General features: G+C 37.2%; 4 protein-coding genes across 5 annotated transcripts; 1 reads left to right on the forward strand and 3 right to left on the reverse strand.

The window, feature by feature from the left end:
• Positions 1-1775: 1775 nt before the first annotated feature.
• On the reverse strand, positions 1776-5819 carry LOC114517975 (glutamic acid-rich protein-like). Its single transcript, XM_028537831.1, has 13 exons — positions 5407-5819; positions 5193-5267; positions 4988-5037; positions 4840-4881; positions 4581-4731; positions 4382-4464; positions 4229-4295; positions 4075-4150; positions 3821-3932; positions 3480-3747; positions 3177-3353; positions 2991-3065; positions 1776-2444 (listed from the first exon to the last, which is right to left on the reverse strand). The coding sequence occupies exons 1-13, from the start codon at positions 5582-5584 to the stop codon at positions 2416-2418; spliced, it is 1383 nt and encodes a 460-aa protein (XP_028393632.1). The 5' UTR covers positions 5585-5819; the 3' UTR covers positions 1776-2415.
• Positions 5820-6212: 393 nt separating this feature from the next.
• On the forward strand, positions 6213-12246 carry LOC114517974 (DNA ligase 3-like). Its single transcript, XM_028537829.1, has 27 exons — positions 6213-6676; positions 6824-6916; positions 7060-7224; positions 7778-7887; positions 7959-8003; positions 8069-8155; positions 8238-8317; positions 8401-8478; positions 8573-8729; positions 8845-8934; positions 9031-9096; positions 9165-9233; positions 9308-9370; positions 9450-9529; positions 9616-9703; positions 9779-9856; positions 9929-9964; positions 10036-10123; positions 10193-10335; positions 10426-10500; positions 10602-10748; positions 10845-10875; positions 10947-11107; positions 11169-11279; positions 11365-11450; positions 11593-11656; positions 11786-12246. The coding sequence occupies exons 1-27, from the start codon at positions 6307-6309 to the stop codon at positions 11885-11887; spliced, it is 2763 nt and encodes a 920-aa protein (XP_028393630.1). The 5' UTR covers positions 6213-6306; the 3' UTR covers positions 11888-12246.
• Positions 12247-12273: 27 nt separating this feature from the next.
• LOC114517976 (migration and invasion enhancer 1-like) lies at positions 12274-15249 on the reverse strand. Of its 2 annotated transcripts, none has more exons than XM_028537833.1 (4): positions 15040-15249; positions 12852-12949; positions 12671-12747; positions 12274-12581 (listed from the first exon to the last, which is right to left on the reverse strand). In XM_028537833.1, the coding sequence occupies exons 1-4, from the start codon at positions 15072-15074 to the stop codon at positions 12417-12419; spliced, it is 375 nt and encodes a 124-aa protein (XP_028393634.1). In that variant the 5' UTR covers positions 15075-15249; the 3' UTR covers positions 12274-12416. The 2 variants fall into 2 exon arrangements, with proteins under 2 accessions (XP_028393634.1, XP_028393633.1); XM_028537832.1 differs by lacking the exon at positions 15040-15249 and adding an exon at positions 14293-14586.
• Positions 15250-18615: 3366 nt separating this feature from the next.
• LOC114518393 (Bardet-Biedl syndrome 1 protein-like) lies at positions 18616-20956 on the reverse strand. The gene is made up of 2 exons (XM_028538379.1): positions 20782-20956; positions 18616-20512 (listed from the first exon to the last, which is right to left on the reverse strand). The coding sequence occupies exons 1-2, from the start codon at positions 20829-20831 to the stop codon at positions 18793-18795; spliced, it is 1770 nt and encodes a 589-aa protein (XP_028394180.1). The 5' UTR covers positions 20832-20956; the 3' UTR covers positions 18616-18792.

Consider the following 20956-nt stretch of genomic DNA (forward strand, 5'->3'; position numbering starts at 1 on the left):
TTCTATGCATTCACTAGTTAAGAGAGACCGAATTTATCTTCGCTCTCAAGGCTCGCCACTGCAGCTGATTCGTCTATGACGCGCTAGGCTTCTGGCATAAACAGGGCCGCCGAGAGGGGGGAGGCAGGGGGGGGCATTTTGCCCCGGGCCCCAAACCTGAGAGCGCCCCCGACTTAAAAAAGAACCTAAAATTAAAGCACCTAAAAAATTTATTGTATTTGCCATTTTCCAGCGAATATTACAATGGTCGTATTTGCCATTTTCCGGCGAATATGACCATGGTCGTATTTGCCATTTTCCGGCGAATATGACCATGCATGGTCGTATTTGCCATTTTCCGGCAAATATGACCATGGTCGTATATAACCATGGTCGTATTTGCCATTTTCCGGTGAATATGACTATGGTCGTATTTGCCGTTTCTCGGCTAATTCGACCATGGTCGAATTAGTCGTTTTCCGGCGAAAACGACCATGGTCGAATTAGTCGTTTTCCGGCAAACTAGACCATGGTCGAGTTAGTCGTTTTCCGGCGAACTCGACCATGGTCGAATTAGTCGTTTTCCGGCGAACTCGACCATGGTCGAGTTAGTCGTTTTCCGGCGAACTCGACCATGGTCGAGTTAGTCGTTTTCCGGCAAACTCGACCATGGTCGAGTTAGTCGTTTTCCGGCAAACTCGACCATGGTCGAGTTAGTCGTTTTCCGGCGAACTCGACCATGGTCGAGTTAGTCGTTTTCCGGCAAACTCGACCATGGTCGAGTTAGTCGTTTTCCGGCGAACTCGACCATGGTCGAATTAGTCGTTTTCCGGCGAACTCGACCATGGTCGAATTAGTCGTTTTCCGGCGAATTCGACCATGGTCGAATTAGTCGTTTTTCGGCAAATTCGACCATGGGCGTATTTGCCATTTTCCGGCGAATTCGACCATGGTCGTATTTGCCATTTTCCGGCGAATTCGACCATGGTCGTATTTGCCATTTTCCGGCGAATTCGACCATGATCGTATTTGCCATTTTCCGGCGAATTCGACCATGGTCGTATTTGCCATTTTCCGGCGAATATGACCATGGTCGTATTTGCCATTTTCCGGCGAATATGACCATGGTCGTATTTGCCATTTTCCGGCGAATATGACCATGGTCGTATTTGCCATTTTCCGGCGAACTCGACCATGGTCGAATTAGTCGTTTTCCGGCGAATTCGACCATGGTCGAATTAGTCGTTTTTCGGCAAATTCGACCATGGGCGTATTTGCCATTTTCCGGCGAATTCGACCATGGTCGTATTTGCCATTTTCCGGCGAATTCGACCATGGTCGTATTTGCCATTTTCCGGCGAATTCGACCATGGTCGTATTTGCCATTTTCCGGCGAATATGACCATGGTCGTATTTGCCATTTTCCGGCGAATATGACCATGGTCGTATTTGCCATTTTCGGGTAGACTTGACCATTGTCGAATACGCCGTTTTCCGGCAGACTGAAAATGTTGGGCTCGGTGTATTATTTGCACACTAGTCGAGAGTACGAGTGACAGTGATTGTTATTTTAATTGGTTGATAATGTTTGTAAAAAAATTTGTTTGGAAAACTTTTGCACAACGCTTTAAAGTACTTTATGGTTGGCAGAAATTTAAAACCATGACGTCATAGGGCCCCAGAAAAAAAAATTTGACCCGGGTTACAAAGCAAACTCTGTTTCTCACTGAGACGTAACGGTTAGGTGCACGTACATCATGGTCTGGGGGCCGTAGTGCATCTCCCCCTTAGACGGCCGTTAAGATGTGAGTAATGGGGGAGGGAGTTCTTCTTATAGCAACTGTCCTTTCGTCAAGTGCTGGGTTAGCTTGTAATCTATGTATATCGCAACTGGTTCGGCATTCTTCGCACGAGCCTTGTGAAAGGTTTTAAATAAAGGCAAATAATAAAACTTCATTTGTGTGCTTTCTTAATTAATAATGTACAAGGTAAATTCAAAATCACGCTGCTAGATTATTGTTGCCGATGTAATGCTTACAACGTGATACTTCATGATTAGAAAGAAATAACAGGTGTGAGCCTGAGGATATGCTACAAAAAGTGTATGTGAATTACAGTTTATACTGAACTATAATGGTATTATCTACAATGTAGAAACGTATGTTTACATATACATACATTTTTAATACCGTAATAGTCAATAATGACGTCACACTTATGTGTTGGCAATTAAGGAACCTCACTTTCAAGTTTCAATAGCTCAGTAGAAAAGCGTAGCTTTCAAGGTGTACACAAGAACTGAACATTGGCTAACTTTCAAGGAAGCAATGCTCACAAAGCAAGTGACGTATAATTATTGAAAGGCTTTATAAACACTCTTTCAGCAGATTTGAAAATATTGCATCAAAATGTATATCCAATAACTGAAGATTTTCATCACTTTACAACCTCCTCTCTTTCTTGTGCTATTAAAACAAGAGATATATATTTATATACATTAGATAATTAAATTACTAAGGATGTTGACAAGTATGTTTGCGTATTTGACTCAGGTAAATGAGCATCGTGATGGTGCTACGCTGTCGCTGAGTTACCAACATTACAAGGTGAGAAATGAACTAATCTCACCATGGTCAAGTCCAGGGGCGCCGGAAGCAGTTTAGGGTGGGGGGGGGGCTGAGTTTTACAAAAGAGCATATTCATTCTACCTTAGCAACCACACGAAGAGGAAACTCGAATTTACAAGTACATGTGAACTTGCAAATCCACGGGAGAACGCATTTTAAATAATATTACCGGTTAGTTTTTATGCGAAAAGTGGGCATCATCATTAAATGTTGAATTTATGATACTTTTATATGGTAGCAAAGGCCACAGGGCTGCCCCCGTAAGCAAAGGGCAGGGGGGGGGCAGCTGCCCCCGTGGTTCCGGCACCCCTCGTCAAGTCACGCTAAGTTGGTAACTTAGAGTAGCACCATCACAGTAAAAGCATTTTGTTTATGTTTGTCTACCTTCTTCTTCTCTCTTCAAGAGGTTCTCTGGTTGATCTAATACCTCATGTTCCTCATTTTCATCTTCACTATCCCCTAAAACATTCATATTATTTCTATTTGTGTTTTACCAGAATACTTTATCTAGTAATCACCCAGTGTAGGTAAAATTTAATTACAATATTATCTAGTATATTATCTAGTTACCTTCTTGTAAAGCAATCTCTTCATCATCAGATTTCTGATCATCATTCATTTGTTCATTTGCATTACTTTTGTCTTGTTTCAGTTGAATTTCTCCATTCTCATCTTTACTAAGACTGACTTGTCCCTCCTTATTTTCTTTAGTCTCTGATTGCTCATCAAGATTGAAGTTACCCTCCTCTGTGTTTACATTGATTAAAATAACAGGAAGAATAAATATTGGCCACATAAATGAGTGACTTAATTAGGAAGATTATATTATTTTTCTATCTCCCTAAAACATTTATAGTTTGCTATTTTAATAACCTTTGCCATTCTTGCTTATAACTTCAATATTATCATGACTTTCATCTTTCTTTTCATCATCATCAAGATTTTTCTTTTGATCCTCTTTTTGTCCTTCATTACCATTATTTTTCCTTCTGCTGTCATCAATATCTTTCCTTAGATTTCTCTGAACAACATTAACTTCATAGCCACCAACTTTTGGAACTTCATGATTTTCTTTCACAATTCTAACCTTGCTGTTTCTTCCCTGTTTCATTGGACTTGCCTCTGCCAGCTTTTCTAAATTCTTTATCAAAAGTAATCAAACTTCAATGATATTAAATCAAGATAGCCAATCATTACATAGAAATAAAACAAACCTGCAGAAATTGTTTGTGTTTTAGAGCTTTGTTGTTATCACTAACAGGAATGGTAACATCCCTATCAACCTTGTTCATCACAGCAATTGTTGGGTTGGAATGTTGTATTCTCCTGAAGAGTGATAAAACATAACTTGCTGTCAACATCTTTTATACTCTTATCCAAAAACATTTAATGAAATACCATCTTTTTTAAAAATGATTTCAACACTTTCACTGACTTATCCAAAAATACTTTAATGAAATACTGGTACCGTCTTTTTGTTCTTGTATGGGATTTTTGTTTAGCGGCTGCAGGTTCATTTGATACTCTATGATCATTTTTCACCTCTGCAATGTAAAAAGAGAAAATATGACATAAATTAAGTCCGACTATAGAAATTTACTACAACTGTAGTCTGTATATACCTGGAACTTGTTCTTGTTTGCCTTTTTCAGTCTGACTTAATTTTTGCTGTAACTTTGCTATGGCAGTCTAATAAATGATTTAAAGAAGAAGAATTGGCATACTTAAACTTCACTAATGATGACATTGCACTCAAAAATGAAAGAGTATAGAACCTGATATTTTGCTAAGTTTCCCTTCAAATCTTCAACTTTGGTTTCTAGTTTATTTGTTTGCTGTTGATAATGTTCAACTTGGTCTTTAAATTAAAGGAAAAATACTCAGTGATATTCTTTTTTAGTCCCAAACTTTGATAGCAAAATGAAAAGAGCTCATTGCCAAATACTATCTACATGCAGTTATATATATACTTACTTTGCAAAGCAGCAATGATTTTCTCATCTTTCCGTTTAAGTTCATTAAAATTATTCTGATGTTCAGCATTTAACTTTTTGTGATCATTTGTGAGACGATCAAAGCCTTTCTTCATATGATCATATTCAGTTTGAAGATCTTCATTCTTTGCCTAATCCAAGTGGAATGATATGAAATGATTATAACCTATTTTCTCTATCTTTGGAAACAGCTTGTAACATAATTTACATCCAATAGAGATTTGAGAAATTTTTCTTACCTTGAGTGTCCGATACTCTGTGTCCAATGCATCAAAACTAGTCTAAAATGGAACATTCAACGCTTTACCTCTCAAAACTAGTCTAAATTGGGACATTCAACACATCTCAACTCAGAAAATTCTTAAATTATTATAGCATCATATTTACCTTATCCTTATTCACTCGATTCTGTAACTTATCTCTCTCATTATCCCATTCTAATAAGTTGTTAATATGATGAAGAAATGTATTCAATTACAATTAGTCAATTAACATAATCATGGTGAATTAGAACAATGATATCTTGAATGAGAATGCATAAGAACACTCCGGTGGATTCTGAATGATGATATAATAAAGATGTCATTTTTACCTTCTTTGATTTTTGCAAAACTTTGCACTTTGGTTCTAAGAGAAAATTCCAAATTGTTTTTGCTTTCCATCACGCCTATTAAAGGGTAAAATATTAGCTGAGCGTGTAGATGTAGTTTACACAATACTTCATATATAATTTATCCTTATTTTAATTATTTATAAGTGAAAATATAATTTGTTTATCAGTTTCTCTTGAACGCCTATAAAGTTACCGTCAAGATCTCGACTCATTCGATTTCTATCCTCCATCAACTCATGATGTCTTATATTTGCAGCTTTCAGTTTGAGTTCAGTTTCCTTGTAGTAGTTGTATGAAAACCTCAAAATTGCCCCAACAATTACGAGCAAAAGCAAAGCTTGCCAGAGAGCTTTATGTCGACGCAGAACCATGGTTAATATCTAGTTGACTGTACTGATCTTGAAGTGCATGATTTCCAAAAAATATACTGCACAGCTTGGTTAGCAAACGAGGAAATATTCTCAACAGAAAATGCTATTTTCTGTGACGTGGAAACAAGGTAATTATATGGACTATATTCGTAAACTTTGCCATTCAAACAAAAAGATCAAACACTGAAACACTGAGATCAGTGTATTTAAATGAAGTTTTGCAATCACACAGAGTATATATTATACCAGAAGTTTCACTCTCTATTCTATTTCATTCTTGTGTGCACGGAACTTTGTACCCCATCAAGAAGTTCCGTACGTACCAGAATACGTAAGCAAGATATAAAATATGAAGGAAAATATAAGTTATAAATATAATTTATTAATATAGTAATAATACACTGATAAAATAGTGTAGCCTATGGAATGACATCATCTAAACTTGCCTGAAGCTCATCTGCCGGGGCCTTTTTTTGAACTTGATTTCTCATTTTGTTGCTTTGGAAAAGCAAGAGCAGTTTATTTAAGACAACGTTCGCAGCAATTTTAATGCTCAATGATAAATATTTCATGGGGAAAACAGTTGACTTGGCTGTCAGGATCTTCGTGTAATGACTGACTAGATTAGGCCTTGATTGGGCAAGCCCATGACGTCATTGTTCAATATGGCGGCATATAAATAAGCAAAATGCAAACAAATTTGTTTTACTTCTGGCATTTCTATGCTTCGCATTGTTTCGATCTCCCGTTTTCGTTATTATTTCAAAACTAAACTCTTTCTAAAATACTCTTGTCAAATTTTCACGATGGGAGAGCCCCAATTCTTTGCCGAATACGCCAAACAAGGTCGTGCGAAATGTAAGAATTGTAAGGAGAAAATAGATAAAAGTTGTTTAAGAATTGGTAAGCTCGTACCAAACCATTTCAGTGACGATGGAGGCATGATGAAGGAATGGTATCATACGAAATGTATTTTTGATAAGTTCAGCAGAGCAAGAAGTACAACGAAACGAATAGACTCCACAGACGAACTGGATGGATTTACGGATTTAGTTGACGATGACAAAAAATCAATTCGACAATACATTGCTGGTATGCTGTGTTCTGCTTTTCCATTCAATGTAGTATTCTAGTCCCTTAGTTAACTTTGTCTATGTCTTCTATTGCATGGCTGAACAATGACGTACGCACGGTCAATGTACTCATATGGCAATCTATGCTCCCATACGTACATTATAGACTTGGATGAACTGAGAAAGCAAAGTCCTCAATCTAAGAAAAAGAAACAAACGCAACTACCTTTTGCATCAAAACCTGGGACTTCAAGCCAAAGTAATGTTGAAAATCAGAAATATACTCCTTTATTTAGAAAGCGTTATGCTTTATCAATTATCACTAGGCCTTACCTGGGTACGAGGATTTGTGTAAGCAAGTTAATGTATAGACTTTAAAAGTGAATATTTCTATTTGTTTAGAAGATGTCAAGAAACAATCCGAGGGGTCGAGCAAAGAGATAGAATCCCCTGAGAAACCAATCAAGTCAACATCGTTTTACAATTTTTGCCAACTGTGTTCCAAGTTGTTTGACGAACCGAGTTATAATGCAAAAACTTCCATTGTGAAAATGTTTCTAAATAAAGGTTCATATTATGTTTGTATTCGTGTATGACAGAGATCGTTTTCTATTTCTACTAAGTCTAGTTAAAGCGTAGTCGCACGAAGTCCCCTCAAACACCGTCCTCATGCGGTCAACGCAGCAAAAATAAAAAATCGATATCGAGATGCTTCTTTAACCATTGTTTAGTCGTTCAGCGCAGTTTTGTGCATGCTACACCGTTTTGTTCATCCGCTTTGCTACTAAGATTTATCTTCCGCCTTGGAATTACTGCTGTTTACATATGAACAAAAATCCAAAAGTACACGCAAAATTTCACACAATCTTTTCTGACTTTGATTATACCACAAATGCCGAGTAATAAATATTTAGAGAGTTCTTCATGGATGGTTAAAAAAGAGGTGAATAAAAGTGTGAATTCATGGGACCCGAACCTCCTTGTCTGTGATTCAAGCGCAGTACTTTGACGAATGAGCAGGCGTGCTCAAGCTCTCAATATCTGTTAAAAAAAAACTCTACATCTTCCATGATTACTTACTAAAGTGTTTTAAAATCCTCACTGTACACTGTTATTTTAGTTCGGGATGACGATCAAGACGTTTATCTGGTCGTCAAATTGTTACTCCCGGGAGCTGTGAAAAGAATTTACAACTTGCAGAACAAACAACTTGTGAAGTTATTCAGCCAGGTAAACCATTAACAATTGTATGATTTTATATGCTCGTTCATTCTCATTTAAAAATGAATTCAATCTTTCAGATATTTGATTGCAGTTTGGAGGAAATGATTGCGGACTTGAACCAGGTTAGTACGTGGTACAACTCAGTCTCTTTTGTAATATTTATTCAGCAAATATTTTGTGAATTAAGGGTGATGTTTCTGAAACAGTGAAAAAGTTTTTTGAGGAGAGTCACGACAAAACACCATCAAAGAAGAGTACTTTAACACTACAAGAGGTTCAGCCATTTCCTTCCTGTTACTTTATTTCTGTAGTTCATTCTTTAAACACGTAGCAACACGATTCTTTTCTTTAAAAAGGTGGATAATTTTCTTGACAAAATGTCAACTTTAACGAGAGAAGACGAACAACAAAACGAGTTAACCAAAATAACAAAGAGGTAACAAAATGGAGGATTTGAAACGACACTCGTATATACATGAAGTATACAAAATGGTTTAAGAATGGGTTTCGCGTTTTAAGGTGCACTTCCAACGACCTGAAATACGTTATTCGTTTGATCAAACATGATTTGAAAATCAATGCTGGAGCCAAGCACGTGTAAGTCAGTTAGGTTATTATTATTTTGGAAACTACTTGACATTAACATATGCACCAAGACATTAACGTATTCTTTCTCACCGACACATTTCAGACTCGAAGCATTAGATCCAAATGCATATGCAGCCTTCCACGCCTCTCACAATCTTCAAGATGTGGTTGAACGTTGCTTAAAGAGGAAAGATGGCCCAGGATTGACAAGAAACTTAAGCATCAAAACAAGAGTAATGACACCAGTTAAACCAATGTTGGTGAGTTTAAGGCTTTTAGGAAGTGCCTGGCGGAACCCTAGTAAACGTACGTTTCACTCACGTCACGTTCAAGCGAAACTTGTAAAGTAAAGTATCTGTGTGGCATCATTTGTAGGCCGAAGCGTGTAAATCCTTTGCTTCTGCCATGAAAAAATGTCCAAAAGGGATGTTTGCTGAGATCAAATATGACGGTGAACGAGTGCAGGTTTGTTAATTTCATCACTGTAGTTTAATTAATCAAACTGCTGAATGATAAAGTGCGAAAGATGTAGAGCTTCAAATGAATTGATGTGTTTCGTAGGTCCACAAAAGCGGAAACGATTTTCAGTTTTTCAGTAGAAGTTTAAAACCCGTCATTCCACACAAGGTATAGCTGAATGATTTAGGCTGAGACCATTTCGAATTATGTTTCTTTAAATATTCTACACCTTTTAGGTTGCTGAAATCAAGGAATATTTACCTAAAGCATGTCCACATGGAAACGACCTCATACTTGATAGTGAGGTGAGTGTTTAATTCTGCACACCACAGTTTTTACTTGTCTTTATTTTAATTTACCAGATACAAATTTCATTAAGGTGCTTCTTGTCGATCATAAAACTGGCAAACCATTGCCTTTTGGTACACTTGGTATCCACAAGGTTGGTTTGAAGAATAATTTGCCTAGTACGATTTGGAACAAGGTTCTAATGTTAGGTTTACTTTTGTTTTCATTTAAAGAAATCATCGTTCAAAGACGCGAGTGTTTGTCTGTTTATTTTTGACTGTCTTCAATTCAATGATAAAAACTTGATGCAAAAGTACGTTTGAAAAGTGTCTCTCCTTTACATCAAATATCGCTGCAAATTGTATCTAGAAAATGACGTATTTTCACAATAATTTTCAGACCCATGGAAGAACGCAGGAAACTTCTTGAGCGAAATGTAAAAGAGATTAAAAACCACATCATGTTGTCAGAAACGAAACTTATTCAGGTACTACCCGAGATTTCGTTGCATTCAACCATCATATAAAGCATGATAAAATATATTCTGATTTTTCACACGCAGAATAAAGCTGCTTTGTCCGATCTGATGATGAAAGCTATTGACGAAGGGTTGGAAGGACTGGTTATGAAAGACCTCAAGGTAGATCAAGAATTTAAGAATCAATATAACCTTATTTTAGACTCTTTCAGATCTTTTCTTTGTATTTCACAGAGTATTTACGAGCCTGGAAAACGACATTGGTTGAAGGTATGCACGATTTTCATTATTTTTGTTTAACCGCACTCACGTGAAATATCGATGTAACAATTTTTGTTAAGATGAAGAAGGATTACTTGGAGGAAGGTTCCATGGCAGACACTGCTGACCTGGTTGTTTTAGGTGCATATTATGGCACAGGATCTAAAGGTAATCCTTTTGGATAGAACAAGAACTTTTTAGTATATCAATTGTAAATTATAAATCTATTTTTTGCAGGTGGAATGATGTCTGTCTTCCTGATGGGAACCTACAACAAGTTTACCAAAAAATGGTGTACAGTTGCCAAGTGTGGTAACGGTCACGATGATAAAACCTTGGAGAAAATTAATAAAGAATTACAAGTGGTTAAAATTAGTAAGGTCAGTGTGTGGATAAAGCTATGTTGTTATTGTAATTAGTGTTATTGTAATAATGGACAGGCAGATAACAGAATTCATTTGTCACAACAGGAGAGTTCTAAAGTTCCGTTATGGCTGAATGTTCACAAGACTCTTCTTCCTGATTTTGTGGTTGAAGACCCAAAGGTTATTTTATAACTGAATATAAGTTATTGTGTTTGTATTATCTTTCTGAATATTACCCGGTACTCAATGTTTCATTCATGAGATACCCTCCGTTATTTAAGGCCGCGCCTGTATGGGAAATCACTGGAGCGGAGTTTAGTAAATCAACAACCCATACTGCTGATGGTATTTCAATTCGTTTTCCAAGAGTGACAAAAGTCAGAGAAGATAAAGACTGGGCAACTGCAACTAATCTTCAAGAGTTGAAGGTGTTAACTTGTGTCCGACGCTGTCGCTTAGATTCGACTTACATGTCGCCCAAATCCACCAGATTTTTATAATCCCCAATGAATTTATTTTTATAGAAACTTGTCGCTGCATCAAAAGAGACTTCGGGTTGGTGTGTTGGAGAATAAACGTAAGATGAATTTCTATAACTATTTTTGATGTGACGAAATTTGACTTAGAAATGAAAACAGTATCTTCGACAAGTACAGTAAAGGATGATGACGTAATGGAGACAACGGAAGAACCTGAGACAAGTGGAGAGTTTGGGGATGATGAGAGATGTCGAGGACAGAAGAGAAAAAGTGAAGGCACTGATGATGGGGCAACGTCAAGCAAGAAGGTAAGGAGTTTTTATTGTTTTATTTCCTACTATAAATGAAACTGGATTATTATTTTCTAAGGCAAAACCAATGTGTATGTACGGCTCAAAATGCTATCAGAAAAGTCGCAAACACAGAGAAACTTATATCCACGATGAAGCCAGCGAAGACGAGGAAAGAAAAGATGACGTGGTTAGTCACGAGAAGTACACGTGACATTTCTGATTGACAGCTAGATAAATATCACATGACGAAATGTTGAAACTTTCTTGTTTAGACTCTGCCATCCATATTTCATGGAACAAAAATATTCATCGAAGATGATGTTAAAGATACGAGAAAATTGAAGAGATACATTGTGGCGTATCCTAAGTTCCTTGATGTTAGGATATTTAAACATACTTTTGAGTCAGTTATACAAAGTCAGTTATCTCACTTAGCTATTTAGATATCTTAGAATAAAAGCAGGTCAACCGTTCTATTTTTCTTGACTAAACTTCCTCAGTTATGACGGTCTGATGATGTGTGAATACGAGAGAAGCCAGGCTACTCATATTGTATCTGAAAAGGTATTTGTTTTAACAGACCTTCTGACGTGATTCCTCTTCTGATACAATGATGCTGGTCATATGTTATGCTGGTTATGTGTTATTCTGATGAGGGTCAGATATTTAACTCAGTTCCTTCATCTGTTTCAGACTGGCCAAGAGACTCCAGCTCAGTTTTGGGTGAAACCATCTTGGATATGGGAATCAATAAAAGCAGCTAAAATGTTGTCTGAGGATGAATTCAAACCATGAAATGGACTAATTTTAGACAAAACTTATTTATTTGAAAAAGAATAATAATTGCAATACACACAAGCCAATCATATAATGATATAAATACTAATTTAATTTGTGATAAAGCTTTAAAGCAATTAAGTATTTCATATGTCATGAAATATTATATGACAATATGAAATATGGGTGTTTCGTCCTTGGGCGTTTGAGCATGTAAGCAAAACCTGATCTCATATTAATATCAACACTATTTTACATCGGTCAGAAGGTTGGTTCATGACTATAAATGCAGACCTGCTATTTGAACGTGTTCTTAATATACGATACTTGCTGTTATCATGCAATTTTCTGTTACCATGTCAGTGTATTGCATGTAACTTTCCAGTAAACATTCAAAATATAAATCTCAACAGTGTATTTATTAATATTCACTTTACAAACAACTTATAACTAGATAATATTCATCATTGTACAACCAAACAAACTATTATTTCTTGACTTTGGTGTGTTATTCAGTGACACTGTCCAGAATACTTTCATGTGTTATTCAGTGACACTGTCCAGCGCACTCACACGGACAATCTGCCTTCTGTACCGTAGTACTTACTCCACATGCGCAATCGTTGTGAGGGCATTTGCATCTTTTGCGAGCGATTTTCGTCACTTCCACCACAGGTTTGCCCTTGGAGTAATTTTCAATTGCAGTTGCAACCTTAGAATAAAAAACTCTAACTTCACTCACCACCCGAGACCTTGTCTTTGTTAATCTATATCATACGATCTATATATAAAGTTCCTCACTTCGCTCAACACTGGATAGCCATTTCTCTCCAACTTGGAAAAAACTTTGTGACCATCCACAAAAATCTCAAATGCACCTGAATTGAAAGAATAAAAAACACGTTCAACGCTGATGGTTTAAATATGAAACTTGGGTAACAAGAGGATTAGAATTACAAAAATGCCTGCACTTGGCATCTACCTGAAGGTCCAGTCTTTCCGGTACACTCAGCCTGAGGCGTTTTACGTCGAACCCAGCTGGACATCTCTCCGAAGAGAAGCTGGTACGCTTTCTCGCCGCTATAGAACAGCAATAAAGGTTTATTTAATCAGTGTGATTACAGTGATATATATTTTTCGACACTCTCTATTCGCTAATTGTTTTCTTATGCTATTTATTTATTTATCTAACTTTGCCAAAAACATGCGACACACGACATCACGCAACGATTATGTACAATTTTAGCACGCAACAGTTTTCAACAATCACAGCCACGGTATACAGCGGTACTTCATTATCACGACATGATATCTGATCGACACGCTATTTTTAGGAATACTATTCTTCCGTATCTCTTTGTTTTCATCACAGCACTTATGGCTGTACCGTTGTGGTGCCATGCACGAACAATTTAGTGTTGAAGGTTATTCAATTTCATGATAATTCATAATTATTTCCATCAGATAACAAGTATTCCAACAACTCCAACATCATAAACAAACGTCATGAATGATATTTTTGTTTTCTCTGTGCCCAAACAAGCGGATGCAATCTTTCCTTATTTGGCTTTGAAACGATCATCTGTAGCACGACAGCGATCACTAGCTTTAGTTTCGTGATAATACTGCACGGAATTTATGCAAATGAGCCTTATGAGTTCGGATCTCGGTATGACTTTAATGTGATGTTTTTCGGCTATTCACTGCACATGACAGTAGTTGTTGACAAAGGATAAATATAAATTTGAAGATTTAATTAAAGATTGTGAGTATAAGTATAATAACAATACCCAAGAGCAGAGGAAGAGCAAACTTGTGATGCTTGGCAAATTTATTTGTTTGGGATAAATCTGTTTAGCTTGGAGCTTTTGCTCAGACAATTATGAATCCTCGTACAAGATATGATCACTATACGCACGATTCTTTGAAATTAGAACAGATATACCGTGCTATCAATATTATTTATCTACAGAAAAGTGGTCTAGCGTCTGAACGTCACAGCAGGAAACAACAAGGTCAAGACATTGTAAAATAAAACCATTGCAAACAGTTATAGTTGTGTCTGACTTTGACTTGAAATTAGTTTCTCAGTCATCTTTGATTGTCATTCCTACTGTGTTTTATGCGTAGCTCAGATACACAGCAAAAATGTTGAGCGTATTCCCTCAGAGAATCCCAACGTTAGTTTCTGGGTAATCAGCGAAAGATTTCAACGCAAAACACGCTAGTTTAGGTTAGGAAATAACAATCCCAATTACAACACCCATCACTGAATGAGTCTGAGATTGAGAAGTGCAAAATTATCAATTTCATGCACGTATCACATTCTTTACGCCTTCCCTGGTAAAACATTTGCTCAATATAGAATAAAATATCAGTAAAAAGTCAGTTTAATCCTCAATCTTAACAACGTTCATTCCTACCTCATCTCAACGATAACATTCACGGTTTTCGGCATGTCTTCTAAATCTCAAGGATAAGCAACCCTTCCCACAACAACGATCAACAACTAACGTGACTGTATTCGGACAAACAAATGGGGCCGTCAAAATATTCCTACGAGGGATATCCTTCAACAACCACTTCAAGTGCTTATTTTGATCCAACAAATATTGCCGGGAAATGTATAAATTGCGTGCTTCCAAAAAAAATTTAACACCAGTAACCCCACCTCATATATCTATTAAAGGATATCCTGTCCATTTTCTAACGGTCTTTATCAGTTTCAATCCAAGCAGTCCGAATTAATCTGTTGTATGTTAATATTCGACAATTATTTGCATCGCATATACTGATCTTGATTATGCACTTTTCAAGTTGAAGCGAAAGAATAGCGTATCTTACATCCTGGTTTTGTTACACAGGAGCCATCAGGCAAAATAGTACAATTGTGCGTTACCATGTGAAAAGCAAACTGAATCTAATGTTATAATTTCGTTAATTTGACATTTCGATTGAATTAACTGAGTTTTAGGTATTATATCTCTTTACTCTATTCCTACATTTATAAAGATCAGTATATTTTATAGCTACAATACGCTACTAATATACTTAATAATAAAGCAAACAAGAAAATTTACTGTTTTTTTGACAGATAAAACGATACCTGGTGGATGGTGCATTTAATCATGCAGTGAATAACGAACACAAATCAAAAACAAGATACTTACGCCATCTCCACGACGACATTAATCGTTTTTGGCATGATGATGATTGTGCTCCAGAACTTATTTTCTTTGCAGTTTGATACGCTGAACCGTTGAACAGAAGGCTTTCCAGTAAAGAATGATATAGCTGAGAATCTTGCGTTTTTATCTTCAGGCTTACGTGAGGGTTTGCGTTCTTAACAAGCTCTGGGATCAATCTTTCATCAAGTACTTTTGGAATTTAATTTTGGAAATGCGGGTCGCGAGGCGCAGCGCAGATGTATTTCACCCATGACTAAATATGGTCATCTCGAAAAAGAATGTCAAATATTGTTTTCTTATATATAAACACAGGATCAATTTCAAGAGAAACAGCGGAGATGTGGTGAGTCGTGTCACCAAAATACGAAATCAGCACTGAGTAGCAGAGACATGGGTTATTATAAGGAAATAATTTTAGACGGATCTGTCATATTAATAAATTGATTTCTATGCAATACAAGGCTAGATTGGTTTACTCGGTTTTTCACTTCCAATGTAACCTAGCCATTGACCTATAACTGTATAAACCGTAGGTCAATGAACCTAACGTGTTTCAACAGCACGCATTTTAAACTTCACAGGCTTACCAATTTCCACTAACACCCAGGCCACACCCTGTCAAGGTCAACACACAACCTTAATTATTCACACACCTTGCATGAATAATTATGCTTGATTTTCGGTCCGGCTTTGCATCGTTTAGCTTTGCTTTCAATCGAAGCAGGCTAAACTGCTAAACTGAACATCGCTTTCATTTGATTTTCCAACTGAGGGGAGAAATAATGATACCCTCCGTATCGCACGAATCTGCTTTAAAAAATATAGCATAGAGACTTAACCTGGTTCCTCCAGGTTGACTATTACTTGACAGAGACCGGCCCATTGCGTAGTTGAATTGTGGAGAACTCGGCAAAGGTGAGATTGTGAGTGGTTAATCCTCTGCACAGTCAGTGGTATAATTTACAGTGTCAAAAAACCCCCCGCCACTGTAGTTCAAACGATGCAGTAGTGGAATCATTGGTTTTCTTTATCGTGTCTGTAGTCAAACATAAATTGAAGAGAGACACGAGACGTCCGGATTGTAGGTTTGGCTAATTTTAGTGAAGTAAATGAAGCGAGAAAGTGTTTACCTCACATGATCCTGTGCTTCTGCTGGCGGCCAGTTAACCCAGTTTATCAACATATGTTATCTTCTTCTTCTGGAAATTGTTGACTTCTTTTAATGCTCGTATTTCTCGAATTCACGTATTCAACAAGCTCAGTGTCTGTTTCTCACATGGAGCGGTCAATCACCGGACTAAGGCACTAAGCCTCGTTTTCCACTTGCAGATAAATTGTTTGCTATCGAAATATTTCCATATTCACTTTTGAATTGAATACAATCAAGTTGAACTAATTTATTTATGCAGTTAAAATTCAAAAGAAATTATGCAAATATTAGGCTAGCGAGTGGAACCATTCCTACCATTTCTGGATGCATTTTTGGGTGCATCAATCCTGACTAAAGAAATCGCTCTTGACTGTCCCAATGTCGTCATACGTAGTAATCTGTGACGTCATGATTTCAAGATTAAAACCATGTCATGATTTCAAGATTGAATGGCGGTGCAACCACGGGGTGTAACTGACCCTAACCAAATTATAGCGCGACTTAATTCATTGAGAAAATTCAAGAACGAAATTAAAGAGTTTTAATTTAAACGAAAAGACATTAAATCATTTTGAAAGATGGAAACAAGTGAAACTCCCCACACACATTAGGTATTAGATCAAAGGTTGGTTGATGTGACCAATCAACAGACTCAACACAGGCATGCAATAGTCCATACCATTTGCATGTCTATGCATGATCAACTAAAATGTCTCAATTGAAGAATAAGTATTTGTTCATAGAAGTGTCAAAATCACCGCCGTGTGCTTCGCTTTGTGGACCAGATGAAGTCCTGCGTGACATCGGGAGCGCCTTCCATAACAAGATTGGTGTGATGTGCAAGGTTTGTAGCCTCGGAGGTGTTACAGAGATAAGACTGACTGGCGATGAACGAATGCACAGCCCGACATTTCTGAAAATGGCTCTTCTAAACGAAGCTTTACAACTCAGATATGCGCCAAAGGCGATGCAAACTGCAAAAGACGATTCTATCATTTTGATTCACGAAGATTGAAAAGATTTTTAAAGAGACATCGCACGAGACATTGACACAGACTTTCAAATTATTCAAGCTATAAAACGTATAGACGTTTCTGTGTTATAACACTATTAATAAAGAGCACCCTGAGTGGACCGAGCACTTCATTATTAATATTTTTGAACAGTGAATAGAAATATACTTTAATTTAATTAAAAAGTCTTTTATTCAAGGATACCACGAGTGATACTATTGTAGTTTTTATAATCAAGTGTCATATTACAATGAGTTAGGGATATCAGTCGCCATTGAATTTAATAAGACATGCACATATTTTATTGGTACGTGGTACGTACGTTGGTACGTCACGCGTTTGCCGGTCGGCCCTGAGCCCTCCAACAGCGTTGTGATACTCCAGGAAGGAAAATTTAGAGAGCTTGTAGAAAAAACCAAAGGGCTATCAAAATTTGGTGAAAGGTTTAGGCGAACTAGTAATTCTTTGCACAATTTTGCCATGATTTGAATAATCATCTTCATCAGTCAATCTTGAGAAATGAGTGACAAAAAGTGGAGATTTTTACGGATCGAGTCAACGTTTTTAGGACCCCTCTGTAAACCGCTAAAACCCCTTTGTAAATCATTGATTCGGATTTATGCTGAGAGCACAGCAGGGTTACCTTGCACAAGAAACCCTGGCAAGATTCCAGGAAGTTATGTAAATGACAGCCACTGGTATCATGTTGTAGGAATTTCTGAAACGCTTGCTTTTCTCTTTCAAATCGAGTTTGTTGGTAATTTTGGTGACTTAATTTAAACTGTCCCTGTGTGATTATGGCTCAAGTACAAAATAAAAGAGAACAGTTAGTGTATCTAGAAGTGAATAAATCTTCAAAATGCGTTTCATTGTGTGGCCCAAGTGAAATCCTTCGACCTATTAGAGACGTTGTTCAAGCAGAATCCCCACGCAATGTGCATCGCACGATTACTTCACTCGGAGGTAGTATGGAGATAAAGTTAACGAGCAGCTATAACAGCATGACATTTCTTAAAGGCGCTCTCATGGAGGAAGTCTTGAAGCGCGGATTTAGAATAAGATCAAGTGAAACTAATGAGAATGACTCCAGTCAAACAATCACATTATCACGAGACGTGGCATTGTATTAACATTTTTCATCTGGAACATACACGTTTTCTCATCAATAGGCCCCATGTACTACATTCATTACGACGTTAATAATTATAACCTATAAACTTAAGTTCAGGAAATGAATAAATACTAAATTTTTCAAATAAACTATGTAGAAAGCATGGAACTGCTGGGATGAAAGGAAAGTGAATTGTATGTAAAATTTTGTGTCAATAGTGTGGCTATATTAGCCTGCGAGATGTCTACAACTTGTTATTAATAAACATTTTATTATCAGTACATATGAAGAATTACAACGACGTTTAATAAAGATAATGATAAATCTTCTAAATTATTAACAATACAAACGGTGAAGGACAAAGATAATGTTTTAGGGCAGATTCATCTTTGAATTAGGTGAAATCATGTATTATCAATGTATTATCTTTGCAAAGTAAAATCAACCAACTTGTACAACTACTATACAGCAACCACAGCTTCACTGACAGGCATATTAATAACAGCTGTGATTATTGGAACACTCTTCCCTTTGTGAACCACAAATACTTTGATTGAATCTGCAATTCCTTTATCACTAATGCACTCTACCAACGTTTCAAACACATACTCAATTCCTGGAATAAGCAATGGAACTGGAATGCAAGGCCGGCTGAGATTGTACAGACTTTCTAGGAATTGGAAGGCAATGAGAAGGTTGGTGGATGGCGTGTTTGATGACGTGTTCTGGAGCTTGATGGTCAGTTTAAATGCTGGACCAAATCCTTGAATATGGGCAGAGACTTTGATTGGTTCACCTGATGTAGACACAGGGTTGAGACTCTTCTCCAGTGCGCTAACATAAGACCGTGCAGCTGAGAGACGAAGCAGACACAGATCTCGTTGAAATGTTCTATGCATACTTGTGCCATTCTCTCGCTCTCGTAAAGATTGATCTACAAACAATTTGGTTTTCTTTGGGATGTTTAACTTGATTGATTGTGCTGGAGGTGGACCTGATGCTGTATCTTTCTCTTCAAATGAGGCTGTACGCTTTAGTATTTTTACATACATTCCACCAGGTTGCGTCACCAGGATCAAGGAACTCTCTTCTCGACCAAATCTTCCAAACTGCATTGCAGTGACAGGACCATCAACTTGCAATATGCTCAACAAAAACTTCTCTTTGTACAAACGCACTTCACCATTCTTTAGGGCGACTAGAACAGCTTTGAAGCCTTTTGCTTTGTGGTTGAGATTGGTCATGGTGGTGATGCTTTCTGGTAAATACACAGACCAAAGTTTACGTCCCTTTGAAGAGTAACAAACAAGGCTGTTATTCATGCAACCAACAACGAGGGTTTTTCCAATTCTTTCAAGACCAACAATCTGCGAGCCAACTTCGACACAGGTGCGTATGGCTTTCCCACCTTTCTTTATTGTATAGATATTACCATCGCGACACGCAATTGCAATACGGAACTCCACATCATACAATCCTGAAACAGATACAAACACAGGAACACTAGGTAGACTCATCTTTGCAAGAACGGTGAAGGCTTCAGGATCAAGGATGTATATATCATGGCTTTCAGTTCCAACAACAAGACAGCTTATAGCATCGTTGTCTGGCATCGTTTTCTTCATCGTAGTCATGCATGTGATCACTGTCTGCCGTTTTAATGGGGCATTTTTGTAGAGGGCTGCAAATGATTCAAGCTCATCTTCTTCTAGTTGGAGAAAACGAAGTGAGCGGACAGTGAGAAGTCCTTCGCTGCCTTCATTCTGCAAACTCTCTAACATTTCTCTCAATACTTTAACATCAATTTTTTCATCATTTACTTGATTCCAAAGGTCTTGCTCAACAGAATTCACTTCTAATGGAGGAAGAGTGAACTTGAAATATGGACGAAGGTTCTTGTAGACATAAATGTAGGGCCCTGAAGCAACAGCGACTGCTGGTGTCCGTGGTTCATTTGTGTCCATGTAAAATGTGGCAAGACCAGTAGGAAGATCAATGATGGAACTTTCCACCATAAGATTGGTACCTTTGAAAACTTTCAGTTTCATTTCATGCGTTTTGTTACCCAGGTCTGCAACCAAAAGTTTGTGGTCGCCATCTGCATGAAGATCGGCGAGAGATAAGCAAGATGTGAATGTATGCAGGGATGACACCGGATCATGGTGGGCATCAAGCCATATGCTATATCAATGCAAGGATTTGGTTGAAAATTAATAGTGGCTGAAAATTAATATAAAGATTAGTTTGGATTTTCATTACTCTATTGGAGATAATTGAGGCCGTTGCACATATTAGCTTAGCAAGGGCTGATCTTGCAAGAAATTATAGGGTATCTATTTAATACAAAAATATAAAATGAATTTTATTTTATCGTTGAAACGCACCATAGCAACAAAATGAAAATGGAAGCGGTGACTCAACATACAAAAATGACTATTTATTGTACTTACTTCGCTTCCTTGTTGAGTTTATTATCCGTGCTAGTGTTAGCAGTGCTCATTTTCTCTAAACGTCTACGAAAAGCGCAAAAAAATCGACGAAAAAAGCATCTCTGCAATGATAAAACTGCAGCTGTATTGTTGAAACAATTCGTGTCACTGTTATTCGTGTACCCACGCGGGGGCG

Source organism: Dendronephthya gigantea, unplaced genomic scaffold, assembly GCF_004324835.1.
Source record: "Dendronephthya gigantea isolate DGI-Jeju-01 unplaced genomic scaffold, DenGig_1.0 000010F, whole genome shotgun sequence".
NCBI classification, from domain to species: Eukaryota; Metazoa; Cnidaria; class Anthozoa; order Malacalcyonacea; family Nephtheidae; genus Dendronephthya; species Dendronephthya gigantea.